Source organism: Astyanax mexicanus, chromosome 15, assembly GCF_023375975.1.
Source record: "Astyanax mexicanus isolate ESR-SI-001 chromosome 15, AstMex3_surface, whole genome shotgun sequence".
NCBI lineage: Eukaryota > Metazoa > Chordata > Actinopteri > Characiformes > Acestrorhamphidae > Astyanax > Astyanax mexicanus.
The window spans coordinates 30,197,260-30,216,821 of record NC_064422.1 but is presented as its reverse complement, the minus strand read 5'-3'; the positions used below and the strand labels follow the sequence as shown (position 1 = coordinate 30,216,821).

Here is a 19,562-nt window from a genome sequence, read left to right as displayed (position 1 = left end):
AATTTATCTTAAAAGCGCTCCAACATCAGAATCCAACTAAAGCTTCGCAGTAAAGCTCTGACTGATAGAAAGAGCTAGAAACAAGAAAGACAGGAGGAAGAAGAAGAGCTGGTTAAGACACAAAGAAAGGAAGAAGGCCACTAGAGCATAGGCAGTCAGGCAGAGGGGTTAGGAACGAGAGACGTAACCATGCAGTAATGAACATCAGAGAAAGTGTGGCGGGAATGGCAGGAGGAGAAAAGAAGATGACAAAGAGAGAGAGAGAGAGGGGTGAGGAAGGGGGTTAAGACAGGAGCAGGGGAAGCTGCTAGGTGGCTATGGAAACACGTAACTGCCATCATTAATTGATGTGGGGCTTCAGAAGACAGCGAGCTGAGGTGCAGTGAAAGAGCAGTGCTGTGATCATCTCATTACGGCATCACACACTACAGCAGCAGCTCCTTTATCTCTAAAATTGGCCCAAAAGACACAAATCTGATATCAGCAGAAAGTAATGTTCCACAATAACTGCATGTGCCAAAAAAAAAAAACAATGAATTGTGATAAGATGTGCTGTGTACTGCTGATTTTTGTTGTGTTGAGTTGTGTTAACTGGTGTTGTTCCCGAGATGTGCTGAGTTGAATTGTGCTGAGATGTACAATAGTGAAATCTGCTGAGCTGTGCTAAACTGTGTTAAGCTGGTTTAAATAGCACAGGGTGATGGTGTGCTAAGGTGTGCTGTTGGGAGATGTTTTTGGGCTGTGTTGTGCTGAGAATAGCACTATTTTAAGCTGAGTTGTGTTCAAGCTGTGCTGTATTGAGTTGTGTTGAGATGTGCTTTGCTGCTTTGTGTTTAACTTGTGTTGTTCAGAAGATAAAACTGTTGGAGGTGCATTTTTACATATTTCTATTAAGCATTTCTCCCTCAGGTATTAAAAAGCACTGAGTGAAGTTGAGTAGAGCTGTGCTGTGCTTAATTGTGTTAAAAATCACTATGTGAAGTTGTGTTGTGTTGAATTGTGTGAAACAGCACTGTGTGAAGTTGTGTTGTGTTGAACTGTGTGAAACAGCACTGTGTGCAGTTGAGTTGTGCTGTCGTACTAAGGTGAATGAAACAGCACTGTGTGAATTTAAGTTGTGCTGTGTTGAATTGTGTTAAACATCACTTTTTGAAGTTGTGTTGTACTGACTTGCAGTCAATATCACTGTGTATAGATGAGTTGTACTGTGCTGTCTTAAATTGTTTTAAACAGCACTGTGAGTGGTTGACTTGTGCCGGTTTGTGTTAAACATCACTGTGTGAAGTTGGGTTGTCTTGCATTGTGTTAAATATCACTGTGTGCAGTTGAGTTGTGCTGTGCTGAGTTGTGTTAAACATCACTGTGTAAAGTTGGGTTGTCTTGAATTGTGGTAAATATCACCGTGTGCAGTTGAGTTGTGCTGTGTTGTGTTACATTTTGTTAAACTTCGCTTTGTGAAGATGTGTTGTGTTAAATTGTGTTAAATATTACTGTGTACAGTTGAGTTGTGTTGTGCTGTTACATTTTGTTAAACATCGCTTTGTGAAGTTATGTTGTGTTGAACTGTGGTAAATATCACTGTGTGCAGTTGAGTTGTGCATTGGTGTGTTAAGTTGTGTAATGTTTTGCTCTTACCTCATGAGTAAGGATGTTGATTCGTTGCTGTAGATTGCCGTTCTCTGATTGGAGCAGAGCTGTGTCTTTGGGCTCAAAGGAGCAGTAGGAATTTCTGTCATCGCCGAAGTCACCGATCATAGGAAACTGCACACACACACAAAAACACATATCACTGGAGATTTAATGCATAGTCTCAAATCAATAATCCATGATGATATAATATGGCTTAGGGGTATAGCTGACGGTATTCTTCAGATTTCAAGAGAATATTGTAGTATAAAGAATATGGTATTAAAATGTTTGAATATTCCTTTAAACGATGAGGCTCTGAATTGTCCTGTAGATTAAGGCACTGCCACTATGATCTGAGGATTGCTGGTTTAAGTCCTTGATAATCCCTTATGCTGGCCATCAGCAGCCAGAGTCAGAGAGAGCACAATCAGTCATAGAGACCAATAGTCTCAGGGGTGGGTAGATGGCACTCTTTCCTCATATTACTCCTAGTGTGATGTTGGTCAGCACAAGCATTGTTAGGCACTGATATATCAGAGAGAGGTACTGCCATTTATTATAAATGCACTGGGGCGCCGAGTGGACCAGCTGTCTAAAGCGCTGCCACTCTGAGCGGGAGGCCGGCGCTCAGAGGGAGCACAATTGGCCCTACTCCCTCTGGGTGGGTAGATGGCACTCTCTCCCCATATCACTTCTAGGGTGATGTCCGCAGCACAGGGCGTCTGTGAGCTGATGTACTGGAACCGAGCCGCTGCGCTTTCCTCTAGGTGCGCTGGCTGCTCGGCAGCAGCAGCTCGAAAAGAAGTGGTGGCTGACTTCACATGTATCGGAGGAAGCATGTGTTAGTCTTCACCTTTCTTTGTGTGTTGGGGCATTACTAGTGATAGGCTGTGTAAATTGGGGAGAAAATGGGAAGAAATTTGAAATAAAATTATAAAATAAATAAATAAATAAATGCACTGGCACCCTCCCAGTGTTTGGGACTGTTTGGGAGTGTTCGGGGGAGTACATTTAAGTGAGGATTTTTCCTCAGAATTAAAAATAATGTATTTAAATAAATGTAAAAGATGAACATTCAAATTAAACCCTAAAATTATTAACACTCCCCCCATCTTAGAAGGTTCAGCTCTGATTTTTGTGAACCCGTAATTGAAACAGTCATTTGCATTCCAGGGTTATAATCACTTGCTGCACCAATTCTGTGCTCCATAGAGGGAAGACACTTCCGCACTGATTTAGACGAACAAACAACAAACCCCTCAGGAGGCAGAACACCTTTGACGACAAATATTTACATTATGAGTGTTTTGCACGAAATGTCGGAGATGGATTGCACAGAAACATCAACAGTGATGTTATATAAGGATGTGGGAGGATTTAATATCGCAGCATCTTATGAAATAGGATTTTTGGACAGCTTTAACTTTGGAAGACTCACTTACTGTACACAACATATCAGATCAGGGCCAAAATGTTCTTTCTTCATTTAGACATCTTTTCACATGAATAAATTAGCTAGGTGCTTCTGCACCGGAAAAACTAAGAAGAGACCAGATAAAGCAGCAGCAAAGCTCGTCCATCACACTTAGCGTCGTTCAGCCGCGGCTGAGCGTGTCAGGGGATGCTGTGTCACAACCTGGTGCACCTGATATATTTTTCAGCCCCCCCCCCGCAGAGCTTTGAAGTGCGAGCTGGGGTAATTTGTTCCCCAAGTTTAGCCTTGTGCTGAGCACTGAGCTGTGCACAAGTGCTGAGCCCCCCGGGCTATCTGCAACCCCACTCTCTCTCTCTCTCTGAAAGCAGCTGCTGGGAATAGTCTCGCTACATTGATCTGCTGTGGCAGGCATGAGTCAAAGAACATATATTTTTCATTGTCTTATTTATATATTTTTTTCCTATGTCAAAAAAAAGTTGTGATTCATTTTAACCCTTAGAACCCAAGCCTGTTTTGGTGTGTTTTTTCTCCGTTTTTGTCAGTTCCTCTTTCAGGTCTTATAACACAGTAATAATATCAGACAGCCACATGATATGAGCTCTTTTACTTCAGAAGCTATATAGCTTCTCAAAATTGTAATCATTTAAAATGTAAAAGGAAGCAGAACTGTTAAATTTTCCTGGAACTGGCCATGTTTTGGTCAAAATTTTACCAAGTTTTTTTTTTTTTTTACTTATTTTTGAATGTATAGACTTATATAAATATATTCACACCTAAGATATCTTTTCAAAAATGGTTAGACTAGAGTATATGTATATAAGATGAAAGCATAAGAATATTGATGATAGTTCATTACATGGCTTATTATTACTTTGACAAAATACATGAAGAGCATCAGGCGGACTTATTTTTCTTGATAATCAAACCTCTGGGAAACATGTAGATTAAACAGGCTAAAACCTGACAGTCAGAGCAGCCTATAGTATTTTGATCAGGACCAATATGGCCAATAATATTCCAACTAATAACAAAACTGATTTACTATACTCAATATGTATTTTCAGTTGCTCATAATAACAACAAATATTATAATATAAGAGTTATTCCACAAAATGACGAGACACATTTAGGACACACAATAAAAACTAGATATTAAAATTGCAAGCGTTTTAGTCTAAATAAATAAAAATGTTTAGTGCAAAATAAGTACTTAGTAAAAATGTGCAAGTAAAATAAAAACTATATAAAATAGTGCGCACACCATACTAAGTTTCAGTTTAAGCGCAGGTAGTTTCATACTTTTTCTGTGGACATTATTGGGTAATTTACTGATATTAATTAATTGGTGAAAGTCTCTTTTTTCAACACTTTGAGGAATCAGTGGTAATGATGACGTCTTGTGATTTACTCAGAGACCCAAGAGTGAATATAAATACAACTGATCACATGTTTTCAGCATATAAATTTTAGTTATAATGAGTTATAATGGAAGAATAAAACAAAGGAACTTTGAAGGAGATCTTATTTTTTAGGTGATTTCTCAATGGATTTCTTGCAGATGCTTTACTGTACTGGGATGTAGCTGCTATTGTTAGAAAGAGTTCATTCCACCCTTTAACCCATGTAAGGATTATGCTGACGTGTGAAGGGATTCCTGAGTAATTAAGTAGAGAACACAAGGCGCGATTTTAGACGTAAAATACGTCTGTAGGGTTTTAAGGGTTAACACCCAAACAACTACAACACCACCCTTAAGATTTAAAAATCATGTCATGAGAGGCAAACCAAGGACAGACACTCACTGACACCAATCAATTAATACATGTATTATTAAAAGAATTAGGCTTACAGGGGTAGTTACAGTAGAGACAGGCAGGGTCAGTAACAGAAATGCAGCAATTGTAAACAACACATTGTAGAAAAGCTAGCAAACTAGATTCAATACTCTGCAAAGAGCAAATGAAACAGAGGGGTATTTATACTAACACAGACCAGGTGTTGGCAATCAGAAGCTCGGAGAGTGTGAACACCGTATCGTGAGTCCGGAAGGATGATGATGATTAGGAACATCTACTTTTGCTTCTAATGCTGAACTAAAATGAATTCTAATGTATTTTCTTTCAGGAATAGTTTAGATATATTAATATATATTCACATACAGTTAATTCAGAATATTATAACCACCTTGTGTCTACACACTCTGTCCATCTTATCAGCTCCACTGATCATGCATGGTGTACCAGTTGGGTCAAAGTTTCTAAAAGAGTGGAGGACAGTGAGTGGACACTGTGTTTAAAAACTCCAGCAGCACTGCTGTATCTGATCAGCGTACTGTACCACACACTACCCAACACACACTACTACTAACTTTTACCATGCCATTCAGCATTACTGCAGTGCTGAGAATGAATAATAACTGCTCTATGGTGGTCCACTGGGGTCCTGATCACTGAAGAAAAGGAAATATAAAGGAATATAATAATGTATGCAGAAAAACAAAAGCTCTACAGTCTGTAATTATATAATACTACAAAATGCTCCTATGTGGCCAACCGAGCTGAAGAGATAGACAATGAGTGCAGAAACAAGGAGGCAGTTATAATATTCTTACCATCTAAAATAAATACATCATATTTGATATGCTCACAGGGCCCCCTAGTGGCTCAGAGGCCCTAACCGACTCTTTATACAACTTACAGCGATAAAAGGCCCTGTTCTCTAATAGCTCTATGTTCAACTCTATGTGAAAAGGTGTGTCATCTGTTAACATAATAAAAGTTGTGACATCACACCCATGATTAATTCAGAACATTTGTGGTCTTCAACTTGTGATCTCCGACAAGCAATCTTTCCACAGACTCTGAAAGTAACCCTAATTTCCCCCCACCTAACCCATCCTTCACTCACTGATCAAGGGATGTTAAGTGTTTATTGATGGTGTGTTATATGTTTATTAATAGTGTGTTAGATGTTTATTGATGCTTCTATTATATATGTGTAATAATACAGCACTACTGATAAACTTGCCTTCTAAATGGAGTAAGTCAATAGTGATAGAAAGATTGTCCATTGGTCAGTTTTACACTAGACATACAGTACCAGTCAAAAGTTTGGACACATCTTAAATCCAGTGTTTGTCATTAATTTAAATATTCCGCCTTGTAGGTTAATAATAAAGTCATCCAAACTATAAAAAACAACATATGGAATTATTTAGTAAAAAGAAAAGTACTAAACTAACCAGAATATATTTTATATTTTAGATTATTCAGTGTAGCTTGCATAGATAGGGACAGCATTGCAAACCTTGGCTGGATTTTCTCAGTCAGCTTCATGAGGTAGAGTCACCTGGAATCACAGCTTTCAGTTAACAGCTGTGCTGAACTTATCAAGACTTAATTACTTGTGTTGTGTTGTGAGGAGTTAGTGTTGGTAAACAGTGAATAACTGTATTTGAATACTGTTCTAATCCATATTATGGCAAGAGCTACTCAACTAATTAAAGAAAAAAAAAACTACAAGACTACCCCAAGAAAGGAAGAGCAAGAGTTACCTATGTTGCCCAGGAAATGCTTTATCAGAAGTACCAGCCTCAGAAACCTCAAGGTTAACAGCGCCCCAGATAAGAGCACCTAAATGGTTCACAGAGAATTTTCGTTTGTTTAACACTTTTAAACAAAAAATAATAATAAAAGCATTAAATGAGAAGATGTGTCCAAACTGGTACGGTAGAGTGACCATGAATATACAGTGTGGGCCTCTCATTTCTTTACATGGACCTTCCACTCCATTGCTCAACAACAAAATAGTAAGAATAGGCAATTATTTTACTCCTCCAAGTGTGTCCTGCTGTTTTATTAGCCACAGTTCTTTATTACATCCACATAGCAATTGCAGATTGTAAGTCAACTGAAAAGTAACATTATGTGGATATAATATGTATGTATTTTTATGATGTAAACATTTGACAGAGACCACTTAAAATTATGAGTTTCTTTGATTTTACCAAATTCAAATTGACCAAAACAGGGTTATCCACTAAATAATGTCTTCTGAACTCTTAAAACTGCAAATAAATGAAATGGAAATGGAATTTGGGAGAAATGTTGTCCGTAATTTACAGCATAAAACAACAATGTTCATTTTATTCAAACATATTCATATAAATAGCAAAATCAGAGAAATTGATTTAGAAACAGAATTGGTCTTTTAATTTTTTCCAGAGCTGTATATTATACCAAAATCAACTATATTTATAAAAATTGCATCATAATATTTTCAGTGGTTAGTGCTTGTAATTTACCCTGCGCAGATCCTAGCAGTTGCTGCAGCTGTTGGGTGATTCTGAGGGATCTCACAGGCAGAGCAGGTTTAAAGCTCCAGGGAAGAGGTTATAGTGGATCATGGCCATCCAGCGCTGCTGAGTACAGCAGTCTTACTCAGTCTAGTGCTTCCACAGCATGAAGAAGATTAATGATTCAATTACAGACACAGCAAGGAAGATGCTCGTTTCTTCTGGGAACACACAGGAAAGGCTGTTCTGGAAGGATGCCAGGCATGTTAGGTGTATGTAATTAAATACAAATGAATAATCGCTTGGCAGCAGTATTGGGGATGCACTTCCCTTAGAACTACAATATTATTTGCCCCTGTCTGTTTCTGAACATCCATGTATATATTGTATATCTTCTATACCTTGTGTAATATCAAAATGTCATTACTTTAAGCTTTAGTCCTCGTCAGTGCCATAGCCATCTGTGGCTGGGAGTCCAGGAGAGAATTACTGACCATATACTATGTTGTGTTGTTAAAGCTTTTTGATTGCACAAAATACAACAAATACAGCAGGCTTGTGGTCAGTGAGAGTATTGCTTATGTAACTTTTACCCAAGATTAGGACTTTAAGTAGGGAGATGATATTGCATTAAAAAAGTAGGTAAACTGTGCATTTTTACTTATAATAAAGAGATGTGCATGGTTAGTAATAGTACTTGGGCATTGTCCATAACTATAGCAGATATTTTTTTTAAAATTGAGGTTTTTGTCTGAGTTTTGACTTTTTATCCACATGATAATACCATTTTTGGTCACTGAAAACAGAACATTTCAAAAAACACTCCAAAGTGAAGATTATAAAAATCCTGTTGGAGAACAACGAAGTTTGGATGGAACTTAATATCACAATGTGTGGATATTTCTGGTTGAATCTCAATGATCTCTTATATCATACTATAAAATTAACATCTACACGCAGATAGCACTTGATTTCAGATTTAAACATATGAATACATATATAATGCTGGTCTGTTCCAAATATTTAATGCTCTGTTTTACAGTTAGACTAGGTAAATAGTCTATTTATAAGCCAACAGCCAAATATTTTAACAGAGGAAAAAGGAAAATCTCAGTTTTTACACATATCTAGACATCTGGAATAAAGAAAGGGTTTTACTTTCTGCATCAAATGTTGTGCAAAGAATGAGGTAGAAGGTATGTGTATCTCGCAATGAAAATGCATTTTTGCTCAACTGTGGCACATATCAAAGTGCGTCGATATTCTTCTCTCTGTTTGAACAATTTGAACAGTAGAAAGAGGAAGAGGACAGCAAACACATCTATGTTCACACTGCCATGTAGTTTTAGTAGTAATTTATTGTGGGAATGGAACATTTTAGTGATCATCAGACATGCAGAGCTTTTACACAGGGGTCTGTCTGGATGTGTGATGCCATGATGTACTAGTATTAAAAGACCCAAGAAAATATTTCCCTCACCCTTACATCACCTTTACCTTTACCAGCCCGGATTTGAAATTGACATTCAGCAGATCAACCTACAGTAATCCATCCTACTTCTAAAACCATTCCCTTTAAAGCTCACGAATCGTCAGCTCCAAATTCAGAGTATTCTGGGTTTTGGTGAATCTTTGGCACCTGCAGCCTCAGCTTTCTGTTCTTAGCTGGTCGAAGTAGAATCTGATTTAGTCTTTTGTTGTTGGAGCTGCAGTTTTCTGCTCACTGCAGCTGTACAGTGTGGTTATCAGATCTTTAGCAACAAAATATATGAATCTGCATAATACATTTTTATACATATATATATATAGCACTTTTCAAGATTCTCAAAGGCACTTTACATACAAAGCCAAACAGGCATAAAGCACAAAGCAAAATAACATATTATTAAAAACAAAAATGAGAGACACCTATATAGTTGACAATAAAAGTAAGAATATACAACAAATATAAATGTCGCCAACTGTGAGTAAACTCTAGAGACAGTTCTATATAAAAATCTCAGATGATCAGCAGTTTAAACACACTCACACTCTGGTACCAGTCTGTCTAGTACCAACAATCAAATCAAACTTAAGGATCAAATTTTTTTTTTCTGTTGATATGAATGTAACCTGAAGTTGCGAGCCATCATCTGCTTATTTGATGCACTGTTCTTTTACCACACTATTGGCTGATTACATAACCGCCTGAACGAGTAGCTGAACAGACTTTCAAAAAAAAATTTATAAAACACGTGGTCAATGTATATTCATTTGCATACAGTATACTACTGCAAGGTGACTGCACTGCATTCCATAATCTAAATAAAACACAATGCATTATTTTCAGTATGACGTTTGTTTATACGGGGGTTCATGCTCCCAGACATGCAGAGAGGCAGCAGAGTTGTTTATACACCGCTGAGCTCACATGCCAGCTGGGTTATAAATAAAACTCTTTCAAACAGCACGTCAGGGCCTGAGCAGTGCTCTTAAAGAGCCCTATCTGATCCCAGATGTTATTATGAATGCCACCCGTGGAGAGAAACTTCTCAGTATCAATACGCCTTGTCATTTATTCCGCCGCTCAAACTGCGTATTGATCACTGCCTTTTTACTCTGTCAATCTGAGAAGCAGAGGCCCGAATCCTCTCAATTCCAGCTCTCCCTTAATGATAACGTCTCGCATCCGTTTACACAGACAGCTCTTCCTCCTGAGCCCTGAGCATTACCTTTATCTCGTAGATCTTCAGTTTCCTCTTGATGTCGGTGTTCTCTCTTTCCAGCCCCACCAGCCTGGTCTTGATGTCCTGGTAAGCGCTGATGAGGGCGAAGTGGGAGGCTGAGTACATGTCCTCCGGAGAGGGCGATCCGGACCAGCCCACTCCACAGCCATCCTCTTTCAGTCCCTCACTGCCCCCCAGCAGGCCCAGCTCCCCCCCAAACAGAGACTCCATCACTCACTCCCCTTCCTCAGCCTGAGAGACGGAAAGACAAAAGTAAAAAAAAAATGTCCCATTAGAAAGAGCATTTGATCAAAAATGATGTTAATATGTGAACAATCATGTGCACACAACCTATTTAATTACGCTGTGACAAAGAGTAGACCCCACAGATAAGCATTGGGCAGACTGCACATCAAAAGCAATCTTTACTTAATAAAATCAATCAAATATTAAAAATACATATAATAAAAAATCTGTGGAATCTGTACACATTTTTGGACATCTCATAGGGTCATTACTTTCATTCTTCTCAACAGCCATGTAATACTTTCCAACTGGATGTTGCCCCCCCCACCCCCCCACCCCCACTCTTGACTAAGTAAAGTCTTCTGGCAGATTCTTGGCACTAATATTGTGGTTTTGAGTTGATACAGGCTGATTTCTCTGAAATGTTTTTTTTTCTCTCACAACTGTATTTCTTACTGTGACCTCCACAGTTCCCCTGAACTACCATTTTTAACAAACATTCCATCCATTCCATTCATTAATAATAAAAAAAATCATATACGCTTTGCCCTGTGGACGTTAATTACTCTTTTTTAAGCTCTTTTGATGCTTCTCAGAGAAAGCCATGGTTGTGTCTTCTTAGAAATCTGATTCAGTTGACAGTTCCTCATTACATTCAGTTGCGTGCATTATGCCTAATTTCCTAATCAAGGTCTGAAATGATTGAAACAAAATATTTCATTTATATGAAACATTTGCAACTGTTGCAATGTCCAAACATTCATACATGTTATATGTTAAGACTGCATTAGAACATGCCAAGAATGTTATATTATATTATATTATAATATATGTTTGATCATAATACTGTTACTGAAACAAAACAAATGTTTGCTGATGTAAAACTGTGTGTTTGGTCAAATACAAAAGAAATGAGAGCAACAAATGTAATTACAACTGTAATTAGAATGTACCCCCCCAAAAAAACCAAGCAAAAACGTTTAAGGTTAAGACCTGAAAAGCAGTACACCAAGAGGCAACCCAAAAGCCAAAAACAAAGTAAGTTAAATTGCAAGACAAAGATCAGCAGCAGATTCAGCAGACAGAACAAAACTGCTCAGTACACAACAGTGAAAAGTTGGCAATACTTCGGAAAGTTGCAATATCTAATACCTAAAACCTATCTAATAACTATTGCTGAAGTATGAAGTCTGAAGTACAGATAAAAGTGTCAAAATTGATAATACCCAAATACTTAACTACAGTTGAAGGTGGTTAAGATTGTCTCTAATCCCATCATACTATGCAACACAGAAGGGGAGGAGCCACTAATGTCTGGAACAACTGGATAACCATGAAAATACAGCGGCAAGATAACAAGATAACGACCATGTATTTTCTGATATAACATTGACATTTCGTCACTTACTTTTAGTACAAAATGATACAATGTACATTAACATTCTGCCACTTAGTTGCTAAACCTTCAATATAAAGTTTAGTATATGCTATACACTCTATAGTATTAGGGTGTAGCAACTGGGACACAGTGAACTGTGTGGACAAAATTAGTAGTACCCCAAGTACTTTCTTCTTAATTTATGACATTTGGGGACAAAAGTAAATTGTTCAAATGAGATTTTTCACCAAATTCTGCCTTTAATTTGCTTATATGAATCTGGGATGCAAGCTAACTAGCGTTCAGTTCCCCAGGGATGCTGTGTCTGATCAGCTCCTGCATTCCACTGCAGAAAATTGTTTTCTGTCTCTGCCACACTTCATTAGCATCAGCGGCTAGGCTAATATCCATGCAAACCACCCCCTGGTGTTCCCGGGTGCTGCAGAAATCTTTCAGACCCTTGCCCTCCTGTGAGTGTTGTGAGTGGCTGCTGTACTGAGCTGCTCGGGCTTGAGAAAAAGGGCATCAAATATTTAGTAAAGACAAAAGCCAGGGCTTAGTTAAAATAGATGAGCTGCATGACCTCCGTCTAGTACATGCTGCTGAGGATGCCATTAGAGAGAGAGAGAGATGACATCATCACCCAACAAAGAGGTAGAAATGTTTTTAAAGAAATACTCCAGCTTTCTCCAGCCTGATATATGATTTCTGATGTTATGTACACAGATACCTGATAACCTCAAACACTTCCAGGCAGTGCGTAGCCTGATTTAGGGTGTGTCAGTATGTCTTTGCAGTTATAACAACGGGAAAACTGTTGCAACTGTTGTTTTGGGCTTAATGTTTAATAAACCATACAGTAGGGGGGTTGTGCACTACTGTGGGTCTGTGTGCATAACAAGCAGGATGCATGCATTTTGTTATACACATTTATTACCTTTGTGTGTATTGGAACAAGACAAAAAAGCAGAGAAAAAGGCAAAAAGAAGAGTAATCCTTGCACCGAGTGGTCCAGCGGAGTAAAAGCGCTGCCACTCAAACCCCAGCTCATGCAGCTTTGCCATCAAGCTGCCGGCGCTCAGAAGGAGCAAAATTGTCCCTGCTCCCTCCGGGTGGGTAGATGGTGCTCTCTCCCCACATCACTCTTAGGGTGATGTCTGCAGCACAGGGCGTCTGTGAGCTGATGTACCGGAGCCGAGCCGCTGCGCTTTCCTCTTGGCGCGCTGGCTGCTCGGAAATGCTGCATCAGCAGCAGCTCGAAAAGAAGCGGTGGCTGACTTCACATGTATCGGAGGAAGCATGTGTTAGTCTTCGCCCTCCTGGTGTGTTGGGGCATCGCTGGTGATAGGGGGAGTCCTAATGAGTGGGTTGGGTAATTGGTCGTGTAAATTGGGGAGAAATGGGGAAAAAATTTAGATGAGCTTGTGAAGCTTGTGTTGATGGTTAAAGCAAGGAATTGTTTTCAGATTTTTATTTTCCCAAAAGGGTGTGCAACTAAATTATTTAATTAAGTTAAGTGTACAGGACACTTGGGCTGGACCTTGCCTGCTCCACTTATGAATTCCATATCAGTACAAGGAATCAACCCATCATTTGTAGCTCCGCCCCTCATTAATCAGTCCCCAGGTGTTACCTGTTCCCTTTCCCGCCTTGTGTGTTTGTATTTAAGCTCCTGTTTGTTCAGTGTTAGTTTGTCGGTTCTTGTGCTTGTATACGTCTGTCTTAGCTGCGTTTTTGTTCTGTTTGTGATTCAGTTTGTTCTACAAGTTCCTGGTTGGTTTATTGTTTGTTTGTTTTCTGTTTAATAAATTGTATTACTTGCGCGTGCGTCCGCTCTCCTCGTCCAGGATAAAGTAGTGATGGCAAAAGTGGGGCTTTTGGGAGATCGAATCAAATGAACCAATTGATTTGGAAAATTGAAATGTCTAATCATCACACGCCACAGTGACATCTAGTGGGCAACCAGGGCCTTAATCCACAACTTTTTCTTAACAGAAACAGAAGTGATGTGTTTTTATCAAAAATTAAAGAAATATTCCCCCATAGCACATTTTGTCCCTAAATAAATTTGAGTCATGAAAACATATCATTTTGTAGAGAACAGGGTTGTTTTAATGATGTCATTAAGATGTATTTTTCATTATGATACACAGTCAGTGGATTTGTATAGCTGACATTATTCATTTTACATTGCAAGGTAGGGAAATGCTTGTGTAATACTTTATTTATTAAACATTACAATTAATCAGTTGTTTTTATTAATTAACAGGATCTGTTCCACAGTGCTTGGACTGCTGAGTTGCTGGAATTGAGAGATATTTTTTTTATTGAAACAAATGAGGAAAGACGACAGAGTGTCTGAGCCAGTAATCCATAGGGTCTTTTCCTCTGGGCAGATATGAGACTAAGCATTCTGATCTCAGACCAGCTGCTTGAACATAAGCGTGGACTAAAACGCGTGAAAAGATTCGAAACGTTTTAACCCCGTTTTTTGGAACAGTCACGTGGCTTTCCTCTTTTGATACAGACTTCGAAACAGTGTTTCGAAACACCGTGATTCAAATGAATCGATTCAGTTCGATTCCGCGTTTCGAGTTTGACATCACTAGGATGAAGTCAATTTTATGATTTTATTCATTTTATTTTGACATAAGCAGATTTACTTAAATATTTTTTTTTATATTTTCTATTACAATTACAATTATGCTTTTCAGTAATGGTCCTTATCAAACATGAAATCTTATATGTAATGCTTGAGTAGAAATCCTCAAGATTTAGTGGTGTAATATCATAACAATTGACAAAAATCCCAGGCTGTTAAGGGGTTAAAAAAACACCTGTACAACTTAATTAAAATAAAAACATCATGGAGCTGTGATGAAGCAGACTGAATCCTTTTATGCAGAATCCAGTGTTGTAAATCAGCCTCCTGTGTGCTGCCTCCATCCGTGCCCTTCAGTCTCTGTGTGTGTGTGCGTCTGTCAGATCGTGATCCATTGGCGGAGTGATATCAGTAACACCTGTTTACTGACAACACGACTGCCCCAGCCCAGGGCAGGCCGTGGATAACACCAGATGCAAGCTGAAGTCAAAACAATGGCAGGAGGAAGAAAAAGGCCATAAAATAGACCGCACAGTGCATGTAAGATGAGATGGAGATGCATGTAGCATCAGGCTATCCATCTGATGTGGTACGGAGGTGTGAGGAGAATTCACTGCACACAAAATGAGTCAGCCACTCCTTGCTTACTGAGCTATTTTCAACTGCTTGCATGTGTACCATACTTTATATGTAAAAAAAAAGCCTTGGCAGAGATCCTTCTCTTTTTCTTTCTTTCTCTCTCTCTCTCTCTTTCTCTCTCTCTCTCTCCTTCAGGGGTAATCCAAAAGAACACCCACACACATACTGATACACTTGCTCATGGGTTAGCAGCGTGGACACGGAGAGAAAGACGGTGCGATTGCCGCTCTGATGAGAAGGAATGTGTGGAGGTGGAGGACATTAAAGTAATTTCTGGGACATTTGGAACCTCAGCTATTAACCTGTGCATGTCTTCAGTCCCTGCCCTGAGCTTCTATTTCTGTAAGGGCCAGGTGTGTGGTTGACGCTTGGCCTGCTTTTATTGTGGTCCTCACATACAAGAGAAGCCAGCACAAATACAGGTGCTGAAAAGGTTTTTTTAATGGCAAGAGAAAAAAAAACACTCTTGGTTCTTCATAGAACCTTTAAATGGGTTGTTTGTTCTGTAACCTTTTAAACCTGTTAATCAATCAATGTAGGCCCACACTTTACTACTATTGTGAATAGCACTCATTAACAAACAAATACAACCTAGATTGTTGCGGAAATTAGCAGGCATATGTCTCAGGAAGGTGTGTTAATGGACACAAGGTCTCAAAACAAGAGGGCATAAAATGATTCCCTCACTGTCTTATAAAAACTGCTCTTAATTCCATTATCATGTTGCTGCTACCTGTCTACTCTCCCTATTTATTTATATTTTTTTGTGTAGTTATCTTTATCTATCTTGTTCTATTCTATTTTTATTGTATTCTTTGATTTTGTTATCTTATTTTATCTATATTATCTATTTTAACAACAGCTCTTGGGTGTAAACTGGATCATGTGACAATAAAATATCCTTGTATCCTTGAAAAATGTTCTCAGAGGCTACTTTTGGGTAGTGTACCTCTTGGTGAGAGGTCAGCGAATGCTTAATATGCATGTTGGATGCACTCAAAGACATTTTTCCCACTTTAAAAGATATCATTAGACTGATAGAAGCAGGATGGTTGTTTTAGTGAATTGCATAGACATATAGACATCTAGGCTGAATGTCAGCCAACTACCATTGGAACCATATTATCTCAACCGTATTATCGGTACCTTATAGTTGGATTTGTATCATCAGAACTGTACGGTCAACTGTACTGTTCAGTGACAAATCAAATCGATGGTCAAATTTGAGTTTGGAGGCCTCATGATTAGAGCTTTAAACCTGCCTTTGCTGTGTCGGTTACCCCTAGTGGTAATACAAGGATTATTAACAGCTAGAAATGTTTGTAGGACATTTTATAGCCACTGACTGCTATTTTTCAGGAGGATAATGCCCGTCCACACAAAGCAAGGATTTTCCAGGAATGCTTCTACCAGATGGCAAAATATCTTTGGGCTTCTGTTAATTTATTTACCAAAATCATCAGTTTTATGTGAAACACTTTTTCCATTATAACTTTTAAAAAAAAGGCGTGAAATATAAGTGAATGACTTTTTTTTTTTTTTTACATCATTTGAACCCGTTGACTCAAACAGTCATGACACACAGCAAACTATATATATTTGATAAAGGCCTCATGCAGCATTGATATATTTCTACAGTGTAGCATAACAGAGGGAGAAAGTAAATCATCTCTCTCACCAGTGCTGTGGTATCTGAGAGTGAGCGCACCGGCATAAGTATGGTAATTAAAATACAGGACTGATATCTTGTCACAGCTCTGAAATGCTGGCAGGATATGAGCACAGATAGTTGGACAGGAGGACATCCTTCATTCGGCCAGTGCCTGGCAGCAAATTCAACAGGCACTTCGAACTCACTCTCTCTCTCTCTCTCTCTCTCTCTCTCTCTTTCTCTCTCCCTCCTCATTTACTCTGCTCTCAGGTTCACTGCACGCCCATTAGAAATTCCACCATCCTCTCCAGCTTCATTAGACCAATGACCGCAGGAAATTATCTGTTACCTGTAGGGCTGAGATGGAGGCGATAGACTAACACTCACATGCACACACACACATTTACATACACACCCAGACTAAAGTGGTATAAGCTGTTACTAAAGTCAAACTGGGTGAACCAGTGAAAGCAAATAAGCACTTTGTAAAAGTTTATTTTACAGGCATTAGACCCTATAAACGTGTCATTACAGCATAGTAACACTTAATTCTTACCAAATACTGTACAGTAAATTGTAGAACTGGATGTACATTTCACATCTCCCAGATATATCTCTTATTTCTATTAAACCTTTTTAAACAGTAGTACTCAGTGCTGGGCAGTACTGCTTTATTCGGTATACTGCGGGGTGAACTTGAACCAGTATGCATTTCTCTCATACCGCCATACCGCTAGAGGGTGCTGCAGAGCCAAAGAAGAGAGTCAAACGCTGGTCTAGCTACGTCCTGCATAGAAATCATAACACCACCTGCTGCTGTTTCTACTGTATGAGTGTTTTTATCTCAGTAAAATAGAGCAGTAACTACAGCCCTTTAAATATATTAATACTAGCTTGAAGGATGATTTGAATGTAACATAAGAGAATGGTATTCCGTACACAGTTTCGGTCCTGTCACCATTGTGCACCATTGTGACAATGTCACCATTGTTTTTAAAGTAAGTTATAAACTATGATTATTAATTCCTCAATCAAATATTACAATAGATGCTGTTAGTTGGATGTTTAGAGTTGCATTTTGGGTGAAATGTGATGTTAAAAGTTGGTAAAACCTTACTTGAACTAGTCGATAAAGTTTTTGGATGGTCACTGACCTGTTTTGATGGAAAGAAGAATGATTGATAATGACCTCAGACTATATTTTACACATAACAATAGTTTATAATAAAGTAGTCTATTGTTTAAATCATGGGAAAAGGTCGACTGTACGGAATACTGAAGTGTACAATATACCGTACTCTTAGTTATTTTTTGACTGGAGAAAAAAGGAAATTGTAGCTGATTTAAATATTGTAATGCCTATAATGGCTTCAGGAATAACATATAGTAAATTTATATTAAACTTGTATCTAACTTGTATCATTAGGACTTTTAAGAAATGTCTCTTTAAATTCTTTGAGTGCATTGAGTATTTTAGGTTTGTTTATAGTGTTTATGGAACTATTTATTAAAATATTTAATATTTTAAAGGGAGACGTGTAAAAATATAATATAATTTGTTAGCGTATCTATTTTTAAGGCCTATTGTTTACATTCTTTAGCTATTTTTCTGCTAATAAAGTCTGATTTCTTTATATATTGTGTAATTGTGTGGGACAAAGTAAATCCAATTCTAATCAAAGCCTTAATTTAAAGCCTTAGTGTTTTATATTATGTGTACCCCTAACAGTAAAAATACTGTGATATACCGTGAAACCGCCAGAATCTTGAAAAATACTGCCCAGCACTAGTAGTACTATTATATATATATATATATATATATATATATATATATATATATATATATATATATATATATATATATATATATATATATATATATTATATTATATTATATTAGAGGTTCTTAACCTGGGGTCACAACCCATAACAGGATTATAACTTAATCACTGGGGGTCATGAGAATGATGCTAATTAGGGGAGTTTTCTCCAAAAAATATGCATATGTCCAAAATTTCTAGAGCTGATATTTCACTGAATCAGAACTGCTCATTCACTGTTCTATTCGACTCTTCTGATACTTGACTCAACTTTATTCAGGTTCCTGAATGTGCATTGTGGGTCTGCACAAAAGGTTCAGGTTCCCAGCCCTCACAATGGGATAAACTCTACATTCCATTAATGTGCCTTTATATAAAGAACTCATGATGTGCTGTCTTAGATTTGTAAACTCCAAGAAATGCCATAGTAGATGCCCTAGAGTGTCTCCCTACAGTGTTTATCTGAATAATGTAATCTTAATTACAAATTATACATAGTGCATCATAGCATTATGCAGCAGGTTCCCCTTTTATTCACCACTATCTGTGAAAATTCATGACATTCTGTTTTAGACATGTGGAATCAAGGTTGAGGGTAGCACAGGGAGTTAAAGCACAAAATAGAGGAAATGTCAACTCTGTTACTGGATAAAATATTGCAAATATTGCATAGTAAGGCAGCATCACAATGTTTGTTTTAAAGTTGTAAAATTAGGTAGTGATTTACTGTATTTGGTAGTGACTTATTTTAACGTTTTGTCCACAATGTGGTAAAATGACATGGAGAATATGCAAATATAAAACAACACTATAATAAAGCACTACTAATCTGTGACGATGAAGGTAAACACATTATAAAGTGCTAAAACATGTCTAATAGTCACTTATGCTCACTGCCAGCTGTGTGGTTTAACAGCAGAAGAGTGGTTTATGCATATTCACTGTAAGAAGTTCATAATTCAGTGCTTTCATCCCTGTGTAGGACTCACTTAGCACCTAATACATATTTTATTGAATATTATAATCACTGCAAGAGTGATTCACAGTTTAACCTAGATTTGGATGTTATAGTGTCCCAACAATGAACACAATTTCCATATGACTGCCCATTCACATTGAAGGCATCAGTGTTATTGGAGTGTTATTGCAGACGGTCTTAAGAG

General features: G+C 38.0%; 1 protein-coding gene across 1 annotated transcript in view; it reads right to left on the bottom strand.

The window, feature by feature from the left end:
- The window catches only part of tbkbp1 (TBK1 binding protein 1), a 93,654-nt gene that overhangs the window by 28,590 nt on the left and 45,502 nt on the right, over positions 1-19,562 (bottom strand). The window contains exons 2-3 of the mRNA XM_007259170.4: positions 10,070-10,315; positions 1,636-1,761 (exon numbers count right to left, since the gene is read on the bottom strand). Of these exons, the coding sequence (XP_007259232.3) occupies positions 1,636-1,761; positions 10,070-10,294 (351 nt within the window). The 5' untranslated portion in view covers positions 10,295-10,315. The remainder of the gene's footprint in view (positions 1-1,635; positions 1,762-10,069; positions 10,316-19,562) is intronic.